At 34.2% G+C, this 17681-nt stretch overlaps 1 protein-coding gene across 7 annotated transcripts in view; it reads left to right on the top strand.

Annotated features, from left to right (window-relative positions):
* Nucleotides 1-17681, top strand: part of NAALADL2 (N-acetylated alpha-linked acidic dipeptidase like 2) — a 1288446-nt gene that overhangs the window by 924946 nt on the left and 345819 nt on the right. For all 7 annotated transcript variants that reach the window (XM_074405415.1, XM_074405414.1, XM_074405412.1 and 4 more), the window contains one exon: nucleotides 16032-16124. In XM_074405415.1, the coding sequence (XP_074261516.1) occupies nucleotides 16032-16124 (93 nt within the window). The remainder of the gene's footprint in view (nucleotides 1-16031; nucleotides 16125-17681) is intronic.

The raw sequence follows: 17681 nt of genomic DNA, 5'->3' as shown, positions 1-17681 counted from the left end.
AGTCAAGCTTTGTCTCAAGTGTTTTTCTCTTGACAACAAAAGCCTACAAAAAAGAAAACATGTTGAAGAAATCTGTAAAAGAAAAAAAAAAAAAAAAAAGAAAAGAAAAAAGTCTTAATACAGTAATGATTTCTCTGTTAGGGACATATGCTTTTCAAAATCCTATGGACTGAGAGCCTCGTAAACTGATTACCAATTAAAGAAGGTGGGAAAATTAGAAAACAATAATAAGTTGATGTTCTCAAAGCAGGAATGAAGAAGCTCTCGAGGAGCGTTTTGTTTTGTTTTGTTTTTCTTCTGCCGTTTATTCTGAGCCCAACAAGTTGATTATGGGCTCCATTTGTTAAAATATGTAAACACCACCACAATAATAGTTAGTTGTGAGAAGTCCTGGACTTGTAAAAACACATAGTTAAGCCCGGATCTGCATAATTAATTAATTCAATGCATATTCAGAGCCCCCCAATACACTCCAGAGAGGGTTCTGTCCTCAAGGAACAGACAGTCCCCGTGCTGGCTGAATGCCCTCACCTGTATCGCCTCCCACCGGAAACCTGTACGCCTTCACTTGCAGAAGACAGCTACCCCTTTATCATCTGAAGTGCTTGTGAGAACCCAATTATGATATGTGCATCAATTCTTTTGTTTATTTTTTGTGTTATATGTTATGTTACTTTTTTTTTAAGACAGGGTCTTGCTCTGTCATTGGGGCTAGAGTGTGAGTGGCTTAATCATAGCTCACTGCAGCCTCAGACTCCTAGGCTGAAGTGATCGTCCCACCTCAACCTCCCAAGTAGCTAGGACTACAGGTGTGTGCCACCACATTAGACTAATTTAAAAAGTATATATTTTGGTAGTCACGGGATCTAACTAAGTTGCCCGGCTGGTCTTGAGCTCCCTGGATCAAGTGATCCTCCTGCCTCAGCCTCCCACGCTGCCAGTATGAGCCACTCTACCTCGATTAATTTTCTTGTATGCTGTAAAATGTTACATAAATATTAAGAAATATTTTTGTTATCAAATAACTACCTTTTTAAAATAAATTTTTGAGACAGGTCTTACTCGATTGCTCAGGCTGTAGTTCATGGTTCACTGCAGCCTCAACCTCCTGGGCTCAAGCGATCCTCTTCCTTCAGCCTTCTGAGTAGCTAGGACTACAGGCACATGACGCTACATGCAGCTAACTTTTCAATTTTATTTTAGAGACAGGATCTCACTATGTTGCCAGGGCTAGTCTCAAACTCCGGAGCTTAAGCCATCCTACTGCTTCAGCCTCCCAAAGTGCTGGGATTACAGGAATGAGCCACTGTGCCTAACCTAACTACATTAACCTTCTTCTTAATATGGAGAATAATGTCTTAGCAAAGCAAGAATGAAGCCTACCAGAAAAGTTGAGATATACACCAGTGTTAAAGCAAGAAAGATAGGCCTAGTTTCTAAGGGATTATGACATGTGAAAGCAAGAAAGATAGGCCTGCTTTCTAAGGGATTATGACATATGAAATTTTTCTCATGGATATTGTTATGTTTTTAGAAAATTGTTATATTTTTAGAAAATTCAAAAACATATTTAAATCATTGAGAAGACATTTCATGTTATAATGAGTTCTTTATTTTTTAAAAGTCAGAATATACATTTAGATTTTCCAAATACTGACTCTGTTCAATTAATATTTGGAAAATCTAAATATATAATTCCATATTAATGTATAATCCTACATTAAACTAAATTTAATTAAACCTAAATTTAATGTAGGATTATAACTCTTTATGCTAATGTTTTGGACAATAATGCTCATAATTTGTCTGAGATAATTAAGTTTCCTTATAGATATTATAAAACGCATTAGTTATGCACAGTGATGTATATCAGGATGGGACATGAAAAAGATACTGAAGGAGGTACTCTAATTTTAAGCAATAATAGCAATGCTTATTTTTTAAGGGTTAAAGAAATGATTTAAAGCATACTGTAATTATAACGTATTGTTGAATTTTCTAAGTATAGTCCTGATCTTTAGTGTTGGAAAATCTTCACTCAACAAGTCTCGAAAGGGCACATTAAGAATATGTGTGTCAATCCACGAATTATTTATCCTACCCATTTAACCCTTTATCTATACTAACTCAAAAATCTCTAAAATCCAGACAAAAATGTAATAGAATTTTTCTAATACAAAATCAAGGACTACACTTAACAACTCTAGTGTTAAAGTGAGTAATTGTTCAAATTTCAGAAACTGAGTCTTGGTCCTGTTTTTCCAGACTGGGATTATCCTTGAACCGATCATCATAATATAGTTGATGGAGTCTTTCGATAGGCTTGAATCAACCAGAATCTATGTCTAGGGATATTGTCAAAGCTACTCATAAAATACTGATGGGAAATGTTGGCAACAGTTCAGAAAAGGAAAGTGGCAAACGGATGCTGAGAAAGCAAGTGTAGTTCAAGAACAATACAAGTCTGGCTAATCACGACCAAGACTCAGTTCATAAATTTTAAGCAATGACTTACCTCATCATTATTAGAGGTGAACCATAAACCATATGATCTTTCTCTAGCCATCTTGAGAGCAGGGGTATACATTCTGCCTGAATAAAGTCAACATAGGGGGAGTCAGATGAGTAAAGGGGAAAGCTAGAAATAGAAGGTGTGTGTGTGGAGAGAGACAGAGAGAGAGAGAGAGAGAGAGAGAGAGAGAGAGAAATCTTGTCTACATTATTTGAGCCCTGCATAAAGCCTTATCTTAAGCCAAATCTATTGAACTTTTCATACATATGAATCAATACATTCCTCCTTTGTTTCAGCTATTTATGTTTGGTTTTTACTTACTTGCAACCAAAAGCTATCTAACTGATACAGACTGTAACACTTAAACTAAACAAAAGAAATGAATGCCTTCTTCGTACATGAAATAGTCTCAGCAAATTGAAGTGGACAGCAGGGCATTTATATGGACATCACTGAGAGAACTTAAAAAAAAAGTATGAGGAATGGAGAAAGAATCAAGAGAAAAGTTATTGCCTAAATAGTTTGCATTGATTAGATAATTGGATACTGACTCCATTTCGTTTCAAATGGTCTTTTTATATATAGGGCTGGCCCATTCATTCAACATATTATCAGTCTTTGTCTTTGTGGTTCAGTCAAAACATGGAAAACTTAATTTTCACATAGCAATCTCAGCTTTTAAAATTTATGACTACAGTCATTAAAAGGGAAGAAGAAACTTTAAAATCCATTATAATTTAGGGTGAAAATATAAATCAATCAAATTAAAAATAAACATCTTAATATGTTTGATGATTCACTTATTTTTGAAAACATAACTGTTTTCATGTTGCTTAAAACATATCATCAGTGATGACAAAATTTTACATAAATAAATTTGCAGGATGTTTCTTCAAGTGGATATACTGTATATCTTTGGCTATGATTTCCTTATTTACAATTCTGTACATTTTTTGATGAAAATTACTTGATTATTAAAATGTCATAATGTCTAACTGAAAATCTCATGTATAATTTTTACATGTTTCTAATGCATTTTGAAAATCTTTATTCCCAAACTGTTAGTAGTTACTTGAACCAACACATTATTAGCATTTCTTAGGTACAAATTTAAAACCATATATTGAACTTATTATCTGCGAGTTGTAGTAACACAAATATTTATTGACTTTTCAAGAATCATCTATTAACAGGAAATGTTAGTACAATTGAATGCAACATTATGTATTCTTTTTTTTATATATTATACTTTAAGTTCTGGGGTACTTGTGCAAATCCCGCAGAATTGCTACATAGGTATATACATGGTGGTTTGCTGCATCCATTCCCCAGACATCTACATTAATTATTTCTCCTAATATTAGCCCTCCCCAACACCCCCATCCTCTGTTATCCCTCCTCTAGATCCCCACCCCATAACAGGCCCCAGTGTGTGATGTTCTCCTCCCTGTATCCATGTGTTATCATTGTTCAATACCCATTTATGAGTGAGAACATACGGTGTTTGGTTTTCTGTACTTGTGTCAGTTTGCTGAGAAGGGTGGTTTCCAGCTTCATCCATATCCCTAAAACGGACATGAACTCATCCTTTTTTATGGCTGCATAGTATTCCATGGTGTATATGTGCCACATTTTCTTCATCCAGTCTGTCCTTGATGGGCATTTGGGTTGGTTCCAGGTCTTTGCTATTAGAATCAGTGCTGCAATGAACATGTGTGTGCATGTGTCTGTATAATGGAACAATTTATAATCCTTTCAGTATATACCCAGTAATGGGATTGCTGGGTCAATTGGTATTTCTATTTCTAGATCCTTGAGGAATTGCCACACTGTCTTCCATAATGGTTGGACTAATTTACACGCCCACCAACAGTGTAAAAGTATTCTTTTTTCTCCACATCCTCTCCAGCATCTGTTGTCTCCAGATTTTTTAATGATTGCCATTCTGTCGGATCTCAATGTGGTTTTGATTTGCATTTCTCTAATGACCAGTGATGATGAGTATTTTTTATATGCTTCTTGGCCACATAAATGTCTTCTTTTGAAAAATCTCTGTTCATATCCTTTGCCCATTTTTTGATATATTTTTTTTTCTTGTGAATTTGTTTTAGTTCTTTGTAGATTCTGGTTATTAGCCCTTTGTTAGATGGGTAGATTGCGAAAATTTTTCCAATTCTGTTGGTTGCCGGTTCACTCTAATAATAGTTTCTTTTGCCGTGCAGAAGCTCTTAAGTTCTATCAGATCCCATTTGTCTATTTTGGCTTTTGTTGCCATTGGTTTTGGTGTTTTAGTCATGAAATCATTGCCTACGCCTATGTCCTGAATGGTATTGCCTAGGTTTTCTTCTAGGGTTTTTATGGTGTTAGGTCTTAGGTTTAAATCTTTAATCCATCTGGAGTTAATTTTTGTATGAGGTATAAGGAAGGGGTCCAGTTTCAGCCTTCTGCACATGGCTAGCCAGTTTTCCCAACATCATTTATTAAAGAGGAAATCCTTTCCCACTGTTTTTTTTTTTTTTTTTTAAGTCAGGTTTGTCAAAGATCAGATGTTTATAGATACGTGGCATCACTCAGAATTGCTACATGATAGAAGATCTGGTACATTATGCTACTCTGGTTAAAGATGCCTTAAAATTCTCTCTTTCTCTCACTGTGTCTCTCTTTCTCTCCCTCTATCCATCTACCTATCAATTTATCATTTATCTTGGTAGACAATGGAGTAGTATGATCTAATATGACATGGCTTCCTTTAAGTTCCAGCATAACAAATGAGAAACTTTTAGGCCACAACAGAACAAAGTATTTTTTTAGTAGGCCTTAAAAGAAAAAAAAAAGAAAGAAAGAAAGAAAAGGAAAAATAAAAACTTGTTTTTGAGCAGAGTGGGCTTTAATAATGTTGATTAGGTTTTTTCCAATCAACATAGCAGAAAATCTTCAGAAAAAATGGGGAAAAGTTTAATTTGTGCAGACAACTTCTGTATAACATGCATGTAGCTATGATAACTGCTCTGTATCTGAATAGCTGAGGGAGCTAGAATTCTTTAGGAAGGACTGATATGTGTGGAGACAAATGCAAGATCAACTGTCTTCAAGCACATAGTTGCATAGTGAACCTGGTAACAGAGTAGTCTGTAGAACTAAAGATGAACATTCATGAGCTGCAAGTCTGAAGTCCTTGGACAAAAGGAAAAAGAGCTTCAGAATTCACTTTGAAGGACTGTTCATCAGGGATCTTAAATGGAGTGAGCGTAGGTGGGAAACCTATTGTCCAAAGTCCGCAGAAAGTAGAGTCAATTCTCTGTTTCCTGGGGAGTGCAGGTTGGGCTTACCAAAGGTGACACAGATCTGATATTCACCCAGAACTTCTCAAGTTTCCAGGATTCTGTTTCAACGGTTTTGATTTTAGAAATGATCAGCTGGGAAACAGCCTAGAGTTTTTGTTTGTTTGCTAAAAGAACTAAAGACAACCTGAGATGTATACTTCAAAGCAAAATTCCTTTAAAAAGCATTTTCTAGTTTTTCTATATTTCTGTATTTCTCAACAATGTTTTGACAGCTTCTAATATTCTTAACATATAATTTTTCCAATGCCTGTCACTTTTTACAAACTATAGAAATTCCAACTAAACTTTGGAGTTTATATTTGTGATAAAATCCATTAGAGTACACCCTATCTTTATATTTTTATGTTATGGGCCAATACTGTCATTTACTAAACAAAACCAGCCAGAGATTTATCACTGCCTTTCTGTTTTTATATTCTTCTATTCCTTTCACATATCTAATATTTCTCTCTATTATTCTATTCAGTATTATCCAAATATGTCTTGCCTATCTGTGTCTCTAAGTTATAAAGGCCCAGTGTCCTCTAAATTAAGGCTCAGTGGTAAGTGCCATATTCTTCACCAAAAGCCCTTCAAGTGAGACGTAGTCTTTCTTTATGATGCTCTCATGCAGTTGGCACCTTTATGCTACTTGGCATTATGATATGATATTCTGAAGCAGAAGAATGTCATATATCATTTCCTCTTTACTTTATAATTCAATTATTTGAGGTTTTCTTTATGGTTCAGGATATTATCAGTGTTGTGTCAGTATTTGAAAAGAATGTATGCTGTGTGATTGTCCATTGTATACATGTTTACTTAGACTAAGTTATTTAATCAGGTTGTTCAAATATTCTATATATTAATCATGTTAAAATCTGCTACTGTAAATGTATATTTGTCCATTTTAATTTGCAGTTAGTCAGTTTTCACTTTTTATATTTTGAGATTGTTTCTTAGGCTTTTATAAATTCAAATGTATCATCTCTTCCGGGATAGTTGAACCACTTATCACATAAAGTGGTATTCCTTATATGTAGTAATGGTTGTTTTAAGTTTGAGTAGGCCTGATATTAATTTTGCAACACTATTTTTATTAGTATCTTTATGTTTTTTTTAATTTTTTTTGCTTTCAACCTTCCTGTATCTTCACCTTTTGTATATGTCTCATTAACAGCAAATAATTTCCAATTTAAATGCAATCTGATCAGCTTTTAATAACATTTGGTCCATTTCATTTAATGTGATTAATATGTACTTAGGGTTATAGTTTTCATCCTAATTAGAGTTTCTTCTTTGAATCACATATTGTTTTCCTTTAGTTTTACTTTTTCTTTAGATTGAGATTTTTGCCATTAAATTTTTCCCTCTCCTATTTGGAAGTTATAAATGCATTTTGTATTCTTTTATAATTTATCTAGGAAATTACAACTTCTTAGAGGTCCCTTGTACCTGCTCTGCTTAGTGTCAGGTAACTTTCTTTGCAGTTTCTTGGGAGGGAGTGGGGAAGTTCAGAACTTTAGGATTCCTATTTTATAGAGGAAGAACTACCTTCTTTATCCCAATTTGGGCAAGCCCAGAACTTTTTCAGGCCCCAGTATGTGATGTTCCTTTCCCTGTGTTGCCTTCTGACCTTTGAATCCCATGAGACCATCAGTATTAAAGGGTTTTCTGGGTTTACCAAATTCCCTTAGGTTGAAGATAGCCTCATGGTTTTATTTACCTGGGTTCCTATCACAACTTAAATTTTGACCCAATACTTTCTTAACTCCTTGCGAATTCTTTGATGCTGTTAACAAGATTTGTTTTGCATTTTATTTGGCATTATTAGTTATTACCAGTGGGCGGATTAATCTGATATCCTAGTGTACCGTATTTCTAGTAAAGACTGTCTTCTCTTCCTGTCCATCCATTTATTTTCTGGCAACAAATATGGACTCAGAAAATTATGTAGAGTGATTGACATGTAAATCAGGTTTTCATCAGGAAAAAAAAGGATGCACTCAAAATGTGCAATTTAAAAGGATTTAATCAAGTGCTTACGCACGTGGTATGGACAGGGAAAGCGAAATAGAAAAGGGCACTGTTGCTACTGCCTCTAAACCAGGTCTAGTCATTGCTACTACCCGTAAACCTGAAAGGATAAGAAAAGAGAGCAGTCGAAGAAACTGGGAAGCACTGTAGCTATGAGAGAAGACTGTGGCTTTCGGTCAGGTAGAGTTGTCACTGCCTAGAGTGGACTGCCAGGGAGGGTCCTGGAGAATAAATACTCCAGTCGTTCACTTAATCCAAACTGCTGGTCTCTTGCTGATGCTTTCTACTGGGTAAAGTAAACCCGAGGCCAAAGAATGAAAGAACCAAGTAGATGTAGTTCATAGAGGTCTTTCTCTCAAGGTAGAGGTTAATGAAGGGTGGCAAATCGATCTGAATGGACAAATAGAGAGTATACAGCAAAGATAATGCTTCAGATGATTAGTCTTCTGACTAATTTTATGATTTATGATTTGTGGAAGTGTTTGGTAGACAGATGAGAAAAAAATGTCAATTTTTACATTTCTAAGGAATACAAAGAGAGTAAAAGTTATTTTTTCTGGGATTCATATTCTTTAAAAGATCTTCCTGTTTAGATAATTTCACTAAATAAAAAGAATATAATTTAATTCAACATTAATTGTTTTTCCAAAAGTATGGAAACTCACATGAGTACTTGCACATATGGATGTGAAAATGTGTATGTGTGTATTAGAGAATCAGGGAATAGCTATATGTCCTTGAAACTATACAAGTTATAATGGCATGGAATCTAGAAGCAGTTTATATTCAGATTTTTCAGGCAAACGGTTGGCATTTAGGAACAATATCTGCAGATTACAGCACCTTGATCATCAAAACAGTGCCTCTAGAACAGATTCTAGTCCCCATGAGGATTAGGAAAATTGAAGAAAAAAAAAAGAACAATCTGGAGCTCCAGTCCTAGAAGTTATTTTCTAGAGCCAGGTCAGCAAGAAAGAAGCTCCAGGATAAATAATGCGACAAATATTCAGTTAAACTTAGAGACTCTAGAAGAACTATGCCTAGGAAACTAGCAAAGTGTAATTACTGGAACTGAAACATGGAGTTAGCAGCCAAGTGTTTTTCTTCAAATTTCTCTGAGTTTGGAATTTTTTTTCTAGAATTTTGGTATAATTTTCACAATACAGGTGGAAATGAAGCTTTGTTAGTTATCACGGAAGAAGAAGATTGGGTACCAATTAATCTGATTCTTAATAATTGCAACAAAAATGCAAGACAGAATCATCTCTGGACCATGAAATTGGCAGTAGTTCTTTTTCTCTGCACGGGATGAAATTAAGGGATAGACAGAGGCAGCTATTTCATGTCTCTTAGCTCTGACACCCCTCACCTTATTTGAATACAAATGTTCTCTGAGTGGAACACATTTTTATACTGTGAAATCTTTTAAACTTCACTTGTCGTAATTAAAGCTGTCATCAAACTTTACATGAAAGGCAGAAATTGGTAAATGTGAGCTAGAAATATAATTTTTAACTTGCAATACATACATACACACACACACACACACACACACACACACACACACACACACAGAGCAACTTTTTGAGTAATTAACTGCTCCTAAATATTCTCCAGGACTTTCTAATTACAACCTTCAACCGTGATTTTTTTTTTAATTTTGAAATAAATTTACAGAAAAGTTGCAAGAATAAAAATTTCTTAACTATCTTACAACCATAGTGAATATCTGAATTATCTCACAAACAATGGCATACTCCTACACAGATGACAGGACTGTCACAATCAGGAATTAATCATTCATACAATACTACCATGAATTCCACAGATTCAATTCAACGTTTTCCAATTTTCCCAGTGATATCCTAAATTACAAAAAGATCCAAAGTGGGAACATCTGTTGCACCAAGTTGTCAAGTCCTTTGTTTTCTTCAACCTGGAAGAGTTTCTGTCTTTTCTTGACTTCTTTGGCTTTGCTACCTTTGAAGATTCCATATTAATTATCTACAGAATTGTCCCCCCCAATCTGGGTCTATCTGATGTTTTCTCATATGGGGATATTCAGGCTCTGAATCTTTAACAGTAATGCTGTAGAAGTGAGAGTATGTTTTTCTCATTGCATTTTGTGAGCCTGTTGATGATATTACCATGTACCAGGAAATAATTAATTCCCTTGTATGTAATCAGTTGATGCCATTACTCCCTCCACAATGGATACAACCTTTGCCACTGTCTAATATGGGCTATTCATCCTACATCAAATGTTCCACCTGCCCCCCTATCACAATGTAGTTAACTTCTTACTCTACTCAGGCTCTACCAATGTATCTTCTTCAGCTCTTAAAAGCAGATGTCCTCACTCTGTTTCAGTTTGTCCCATATCTAGGGATGCTACTACCTTTGATCACTTGATTAAAGTGGTGGCTACCAGGTCTCCTTATTGAAGTTACTTTACATATTCGTTTTCTTTTATACTCAATAAGCATTTGAAATCATGTAGTATCCTGCACCAAACCACTGCTATCTCTAGCCACTAGTATTTGTGTTCACCGATGCTTGTTGCTCAGTCATTTCTATGGTGACTTGAATTTCCTTTTTTTTTTTTTTTTTTTAAGAGAATTTCAGTCTGTCACTGCAGTGCAGTGGCACCATTATAGCTAACTGCAGCCATGAATTCTTTGGCTCAAATGATCCTCCTGCCTCGGTCTCTGAGTAACTGAGACAAGAGGCATGAACCACAATGTCTGGCTAATTTATTTATTTTGAATTTTATAGAGACAAGGTCTTGCTATGTTGCTCACGCTGATCTCAAACTCATGGCCTCAAGGGATCCTCTCAAAGCTTTAGAATGACAGGCATGAGCCACCACTGCCAGCTGCGATTTTATCATATTTTCTATACTCATTTGTTAACATTCCACTGTAAAGAAGATTATTTTTCTTTTTACTATTTATTTGTTTGTATTTTTTAATTTATACCTGCCAGTATTGAGTCATTACTTAATTAGGATTTATATTCATAATAGATTCAGTTGATTGTAAATGAGTATTATTTTTACTTTGATACTCAAATTGACAAATATTAGCCAATAATAGCAGCTTCAGCTGGGTTCTGTGTCCTTTGACATACACTCATTATTCTTTGTGTATTTCCTTAGTTTTTGGCACCATAAGAAGTACCGAATCATCTTGTACTTTTCCTGTGCCAGCTCTGTTATCAGCCATTTCTCCAAAGAGTCTAGGTCCTTTGAGTGGAAAATGGTGTTTAGAAAATCAGATCTGGATTCATCCATTGCTATTGAGATGTTGCTTCTCTTCATACCACTCAGTGAACAAAACTAGGAAAATATATTTTGATGTTATATTTTTATGTAAATATATAAAAATATATCTATACACTCATATTTATAGCTATATTTACCTTTAAATCTATGTCCATGGGTGTTACACACACACACAGAGTTTTGTATATATGTATGTTCTCATGAATATATATAGATATGTATATAATCAACAACATGTATGTAGATATGTTCTCATGGTTTTATATGTATAAAAATATAAATTAATATAAATTGATATGTTCTCATTTTTTATATATAATATATAATTAAAATATATTAAATTTTATAATATAAATATAATTAAAATAAATTTAAATATATATGTATAACCATGAGAACATATCAATATTGAGTTTTATTTATCTTTTCATGTTTGTAAATCTTTTCTCTAGCAGTTAGAAATTGGCTTCTCATTATGCAGAATATATTTACTTATGTAATTAGATTCTTTGCATTTAATCAACTGATGCCATTACGTCCTTCACAATGGATCCAGCCCCAGGCACTGCTTCATTCAGGCTATTCACTGCATATCCACTGTTCTGGCTTTCCTTACCACAATGCGGTTAACTTCCTCACGCTACCCAGGCTCTCACACTACATGTTATGCAGCTTTTCACTGCAGGTGGCCTTCTCACTTTGCTTCCATGGCTTATCTCATTGCACTGTTTCCCCTGGCATTTGCTTTCCTCCTCATATTAAGGCCTTGTCACACATAGGTACACATGTACACACACACACACACACACACACACACACACACTTAGACACTATCCTCACCATCCTTGGGCCCTGATATACCATGCTGGACCACAAGCCAAAATAACTAGATTCTGAGGTCTATAACCACCATAAAAGAAAATTAGCACAATATATACATATATCACCCAAAGTTACCATATTGGAACACATGGTACAAGAATTTAAAATAAGCATTAATCTCAAAAAGGGAATAAAATGTGTTAGCAGTATATAACAAAAATAAGAAAACATTAAGAAATGAGAGGAAATAATAGATATGGAATGTAAGAGAGTTAAAAGAAATATAGTAATTGATAGGGTACGTAGATAGATACAGTCAGAGAGAGCTAACTGAAAAATAAATTCAAGAGCTGGGAGATCAGATTGACCTTTTAGATCCAGAGAGGCATAGAAAAGGATAAATAGAGAAATACAAAATACAGCTACAAGTTCTAGAAACAATATTAGAAGAAGGAAAAAAGGTAAGAGAGAAAATGGTTCAAAAAGAAATAATAATCTTTCCAGAAAAAAAGGAAAAAACACACCTAAACATTTTATTGTTAAATTCAAAAAGCACAAAAATAAAGAGAAAAATTCTAAACGTTTCTACACTGAAAAAGAGTTCAATGTTTCAGGTGCTGCACTAGAAGGAGACAGCCTCTCTAGGTTTTAATTCCATCATCCCTGGGGATTTGGAATAGAAAAAATACCCCAGAGTGCAGGTTTGTTCAAACCTTTTTACAACAGTACCTCCCTCTAGCAAAGATGGGAAGGCCAGCTAAACCCAATTTCTGTTCCAGTATTTAGTCTCTACTTTTTCATTGTTTGCTCATAATCATACGCATTTTTACCTAAGTTCAATCATTATGTTTATCCTTCCGTATTCTGTTCTTTTCACTTATACTGTATCCATGTTTCTACATACTCTTTTTACATTTTAACAGGCACACATTTTATCACAATTTTCTAAGTCATTTCCCTGTTTCAGATGTTTATGTTGTTTTCTGTAATTGCTATTATAGATTATACTGCAGAGAGTTGAATTATTCCTGTAGGATAAATTTCAAAGTACAGGATTGCTATTGTTATTGCTATGAAAAGTAATATTGTCTTACCAATGGGTTGTTTAAATTAGCAATGCCAACAGCAGCAGATGAGTCTTTAGAGCAAGTTTATTCATGATTTTTCTGATATTTATTACTAAAATTTAAAATGTGATCATGGTGCTGATTCTAGTGAAGAAAAACAGACTCTATGAATATTTATGTTCAAACATGAGTATGGAATGATATAAAACAATATGCATCAGGATCAGCACATATGTGAAATGTTAATAAAGAGATGAAAAGTAGCTCTTTGCTGTGTAAATATGTCATTATTTTGACCTAGTCTTTGCCTGGGGATACATAAGGAAGTCCTTTTGTCAGTTGGAAGGATTCAGTATAAATATAGCATTCTTCCCAGAGCAAAAGATTATGTTTATTTTCTCCAACCTCTGTGCTTCTTTTAAATAGTTCTAGACCTCAAGATGTAGAAGGCAGAATAAAATAATTTGAAATATTTCTGTACAAATGTTTAAGATCTCTGAAGGAAATTTAAAAGCAGTTCTCAAAAAATAAACTAAAATATAGCCCAATAAACAGAAGCAAAAATGAAGACAGAATTAACAATCAGGGAAGTAAGTAAAAGAGTTGCAGCTTTGTTTGCCTGGTATTGAGAAGTTGATAAAATTAGAATGGGAATATAGTACACACAGTGGGACAGAAGACATGGTCACGTTCCCATGGAGGCAGGGAGCTGGAAGACCTCTATATCAAATGATGGGTATAGTGTGGGCATGGAAAGACTAGAAACAAATAAACCCACCCATAATAGAGGAAAGCTTTCTTCTTCTTGAGCTCTGGGTGATTAAAAAACTTTAAAAATCTACCTTTCAAAATCCAAAATCCTGTCTTAGAATGTTCTCTACAATCATACTATAGAAACTGTGGGCCAAACAAGTAGCATGAAAATTGTCCCCATGCCGGAGATGTCTTTGGGATGCCTGGCAAAAGGAAATGCAGTACTGGGAAAAAATGTATCCGAGAAATAACCACCTAGAGAAAGACGGAGCAATTATGTTAATATCAAGCAGAGGGAAGGAGGAGATGACTTTAGGAAAAGAAGTTTGGGATAGAGTAGAATTGTGTGGAATAGTTCATCAGAAAGATGTAGTAATTCCAAGCTTGTGTAAAACTATCAAACCTGTCTAAAAATATGTGAAAAAACTTTTGTGGTATTGCCAGAATAAATTGATAAACTGTATATTATTTTAGGAAACTTTAACATGTTTCAGTAATTAACAGAGCAAACATATAGTTTAATTGGTAAGTTTGTAGCCACAATATTTTAAAATTTGACCTCCGGGACAAATATATGGATTGCTGCTCCCATGAATTTTCCTATTCCAATGCATATCCTTCATAAAATGCTTACTGAAAAATTTAATTCTCTATGTATCAGATACAATAGCCTAAAGGGTCACAAAATAAATCTCACCTAATATCAAGGTAGCACACAGACCTTGCTTTTTCTTCATAAATTAAAAGTTATATATCAATATCAAAACAGTAATTCACACATTATATGCCATTATTTGAAAATTATTTGAATTAATACACATACTATAGAAGAAATTAAAATAGAAGTTTTAAAAATTGAGAATCTGTGATATAATAAGACCATATATAAAAATTAATATGCTATAGCCACAGAGAAAATGTGTAGCCTTGAATGCATATGTGTGTATGTATATACTTAATGTGTCAATCAAACATTCCACAGCAATGCAAGGTATTAATAATAGGAACTTGGGAGAGAGAGGGTATTTTGGAACTGTGTACTTTCTGCTCAGTATTTTTGTAAAACTAAAATGCTCTAAAAAACAACGTCTGTTAATTGAAAACAAACCAAAATGCATAGTACCTAAATTAAAAGCACAGTGCTCAGGCTCTAAGTAGATTTACTCACAGACAGATAAGAAACTCAGGGATTCTCTAAAGGCCTCTTTCTTTTTCTTTTGGTTATTATTTTAACGGATTCAGGGTACTGATTTTCCATGTAATTTGTTTGAAAGGGTACATTGAGGGAAAGAAGTAACATATTTATTATTACAATTTTTATCTACCAGTAAGAAGCGACATTTGTGGGCCTGCCAGTATCATGTGCCTACTTTGCATTAGCTGCTTTCAAATTTGCCACAATGCCCTGACACTCCCACCTGGCTACCCTTAAATCTCTGCTTTAAGGAAAACTTTAAAGACACTGAGAACAACTTCCCAACCCAGACTTCTCAGGATCCCGTCAAATACAGGATTAACACATTTCACCTCCAGAGACTGTGTCAATTCTGTGACTAGAGCCCCTCCTGATTGGTATCTTTGCCTTATTTGCAAAATTTTTGAATATCAAACATAAACAGAAAAAAATTCAAAGAGGTAGAGCAATTAGTATAGATTTAGAATAGAGGTAAGGGCCTACAAACCTCAATACAAATAAAAACTCCAATATATGAAAACATGTACAGCTTTAAGAATCTTTATCCTTTCATGTTGTGTAATGCTTTATTTACCATTTTTAAAGTGTTAATTAAATAGTGAGTCACACTGAAAAGGTTATCAAACACATGTTCTTTATCTGAAAATAGAAATGTATTCAATATTCTTTGGAAATGTTTTAATCTATTTTTTCCTTTTTAAAAGTATGTGTTGCCCATATCTCCTGAAGGTCTTCTGAATGCTCTCATAATGAACCCCCATTGCAGCACTGAATGTGAGGTTTAGAAGTGCCTATTTATGGCTCAGAGGTTCAAATAGGCTAGCAATTGTATCTTAGTCATCATTGCATAACAAGCACCTAAAATAGAATCTGCACCAAGTATTGAATAAATATTTGTCAAAAAAAAGTATAACTTTGGCTGAGAACATTCTATTCTGTGAAATTCTTTTGCTGGTGATATTGGATAAATAAATTTTAAGATTTAAAAAATACAATAAAATATAAAGAAACAAAAGTCTTTAAATTTTTGTTTTTTCAGAAATAAGAGTCGTCAGCATGCAAGTTCAGACAGTCACAAAATTGAAAACAGTAACTAACATTGTTGGATATGTAATGGGCTTGACGTCTCCAGGTAAGTAGGGTTAGATACTTATAATCTACACTTTATATGAAACTTTACAAGGAAATGCTCTGTCTTAATTTAATATCACACTTAAATATTCTACTTTAGATATAGCTAGAAATTTGTCCCACTCTTAAATTAGATAACTTTGTAACTAAGAAGTAGGTCTTTATTCTCTTTCCTACCATATCTCTTCAAAAATGAATCTTAGAGAGAGAGAGAGAGAGAGAGAGAGAGAGAGAGAGAGAGAGAGGTGGGGGTCTCTCAGGAGGAGATGAAACAAACAGAGTTTAGATTTGGTAAACTGGCATGTTCTACAAAAGCCAAACCTTTTTTTTTTTTTTTTTTGTATATTCATCACAACACTGTTGAAAATTTTATCAAGAAGACATTTTAAAAAATTATTTTTTTCCTCACTGCAACATGTGCCTCCTGAGTTCAAGCAATTCTTGTGCCTCAGCCTCTTAAGTAGCTGAGACTCTGGTGCCTGCCACCATGCGCAGCTAATTTTTTTATTTTATATTTTTAGTAGAGACAGGGTTTTGCCATGTTAGCCAAGTTGGTCTTGAATTCCTGGCCTCATAGGATCCACCCACCTTGGCCTCCCAAAGTTCTGGGATTACATGTGTGAGCCATTGTGCCTGGCCAAGAAAGATTTTAGCTATTAAGTGTTTTCCTTTTCTTTTCTTTTTTTTTTTTTTAAAATGAAAATTTGGTCTCCAAATTTAGTTGTCCAGTTTTAATCTAAGTCCCACTCTGTATCCTTGGTCCATTGCCAAGTTTGTCAAATGTCTACATGGCTTTACGTTTTGAAGGTGCTTGTAAAAATGGTCACCTGCAGCTACTTGGGAGTCTGAGGCAGGAGGATCCCTTGATCCTGGGAGGCAGAGGTTGCGGTTAGCTGAGATTACGCCACTGCTCTCTAGCCTGGGCAACAGAGCAAGACTGTCTCAAAAAAAAAAAAAAAAAAAAAAAAAAGGACAAAAAGCAAAGGTCAAAAGGTCACCTGTTAGATGTTTAAATAATTTTACACTTTGTTAGGGACTACTGATGGACTCTTCAGATGTTATGTAGGCTAAAACAAGTAAAAATAAATGCCATATATTAAGACATTAATAGCAATACTTCCAAACACATTGTAAAGCTGAATCACATATTACTATATGATGTGCCTGTTACACAGTGTAGCATATAACAATCTTTTTATTATACTTTTGCTACTTCTATTGATTATGAGATATTTACTCAGTTTCTCCTTGGAGAATTATTATTCTCCATGGCTTTCATAAAATTGACCTAGTTGCTAGCTCAGAATTTTAAGATCAAGTTTTATAGCCTCCCGGTTTCTTGCTGGCCAACTCTTACAAAATTCATGAAAGCCATTTAGTTTCTCTGATTTCTTTACAGTTACAATGTTGAACAACATCTGATCATAGTGTCTTTAAATACAAGATATAAATAAATTTGAAAATTGTTACTATTGAATTTTAATAGATTTCCAATATAAAGTTCTCAACTGATGCACTAGAATATTTATCATCATTGATACATTTGCAAGTTGCTATT

This window comes from Saimiri boliviensis, chromosome 9, assembly GCF_048565385.1.
Source record: "Saimiri boliviensis isolate mSaiBol1 chromosome 9, mSaiBol1.pri, whole genome shotgun sequence".
Lineage (NCBI taxonomy): Eukaryota > Metazoa > Chordata > Mammalia > Primates > Cebidae > Saimiri > Saimiri boliviensis.
Note: the sequence above shows the minus strand (reverse complement) of the source record. Positions and strands in the feature narration are given on the sequence as shown.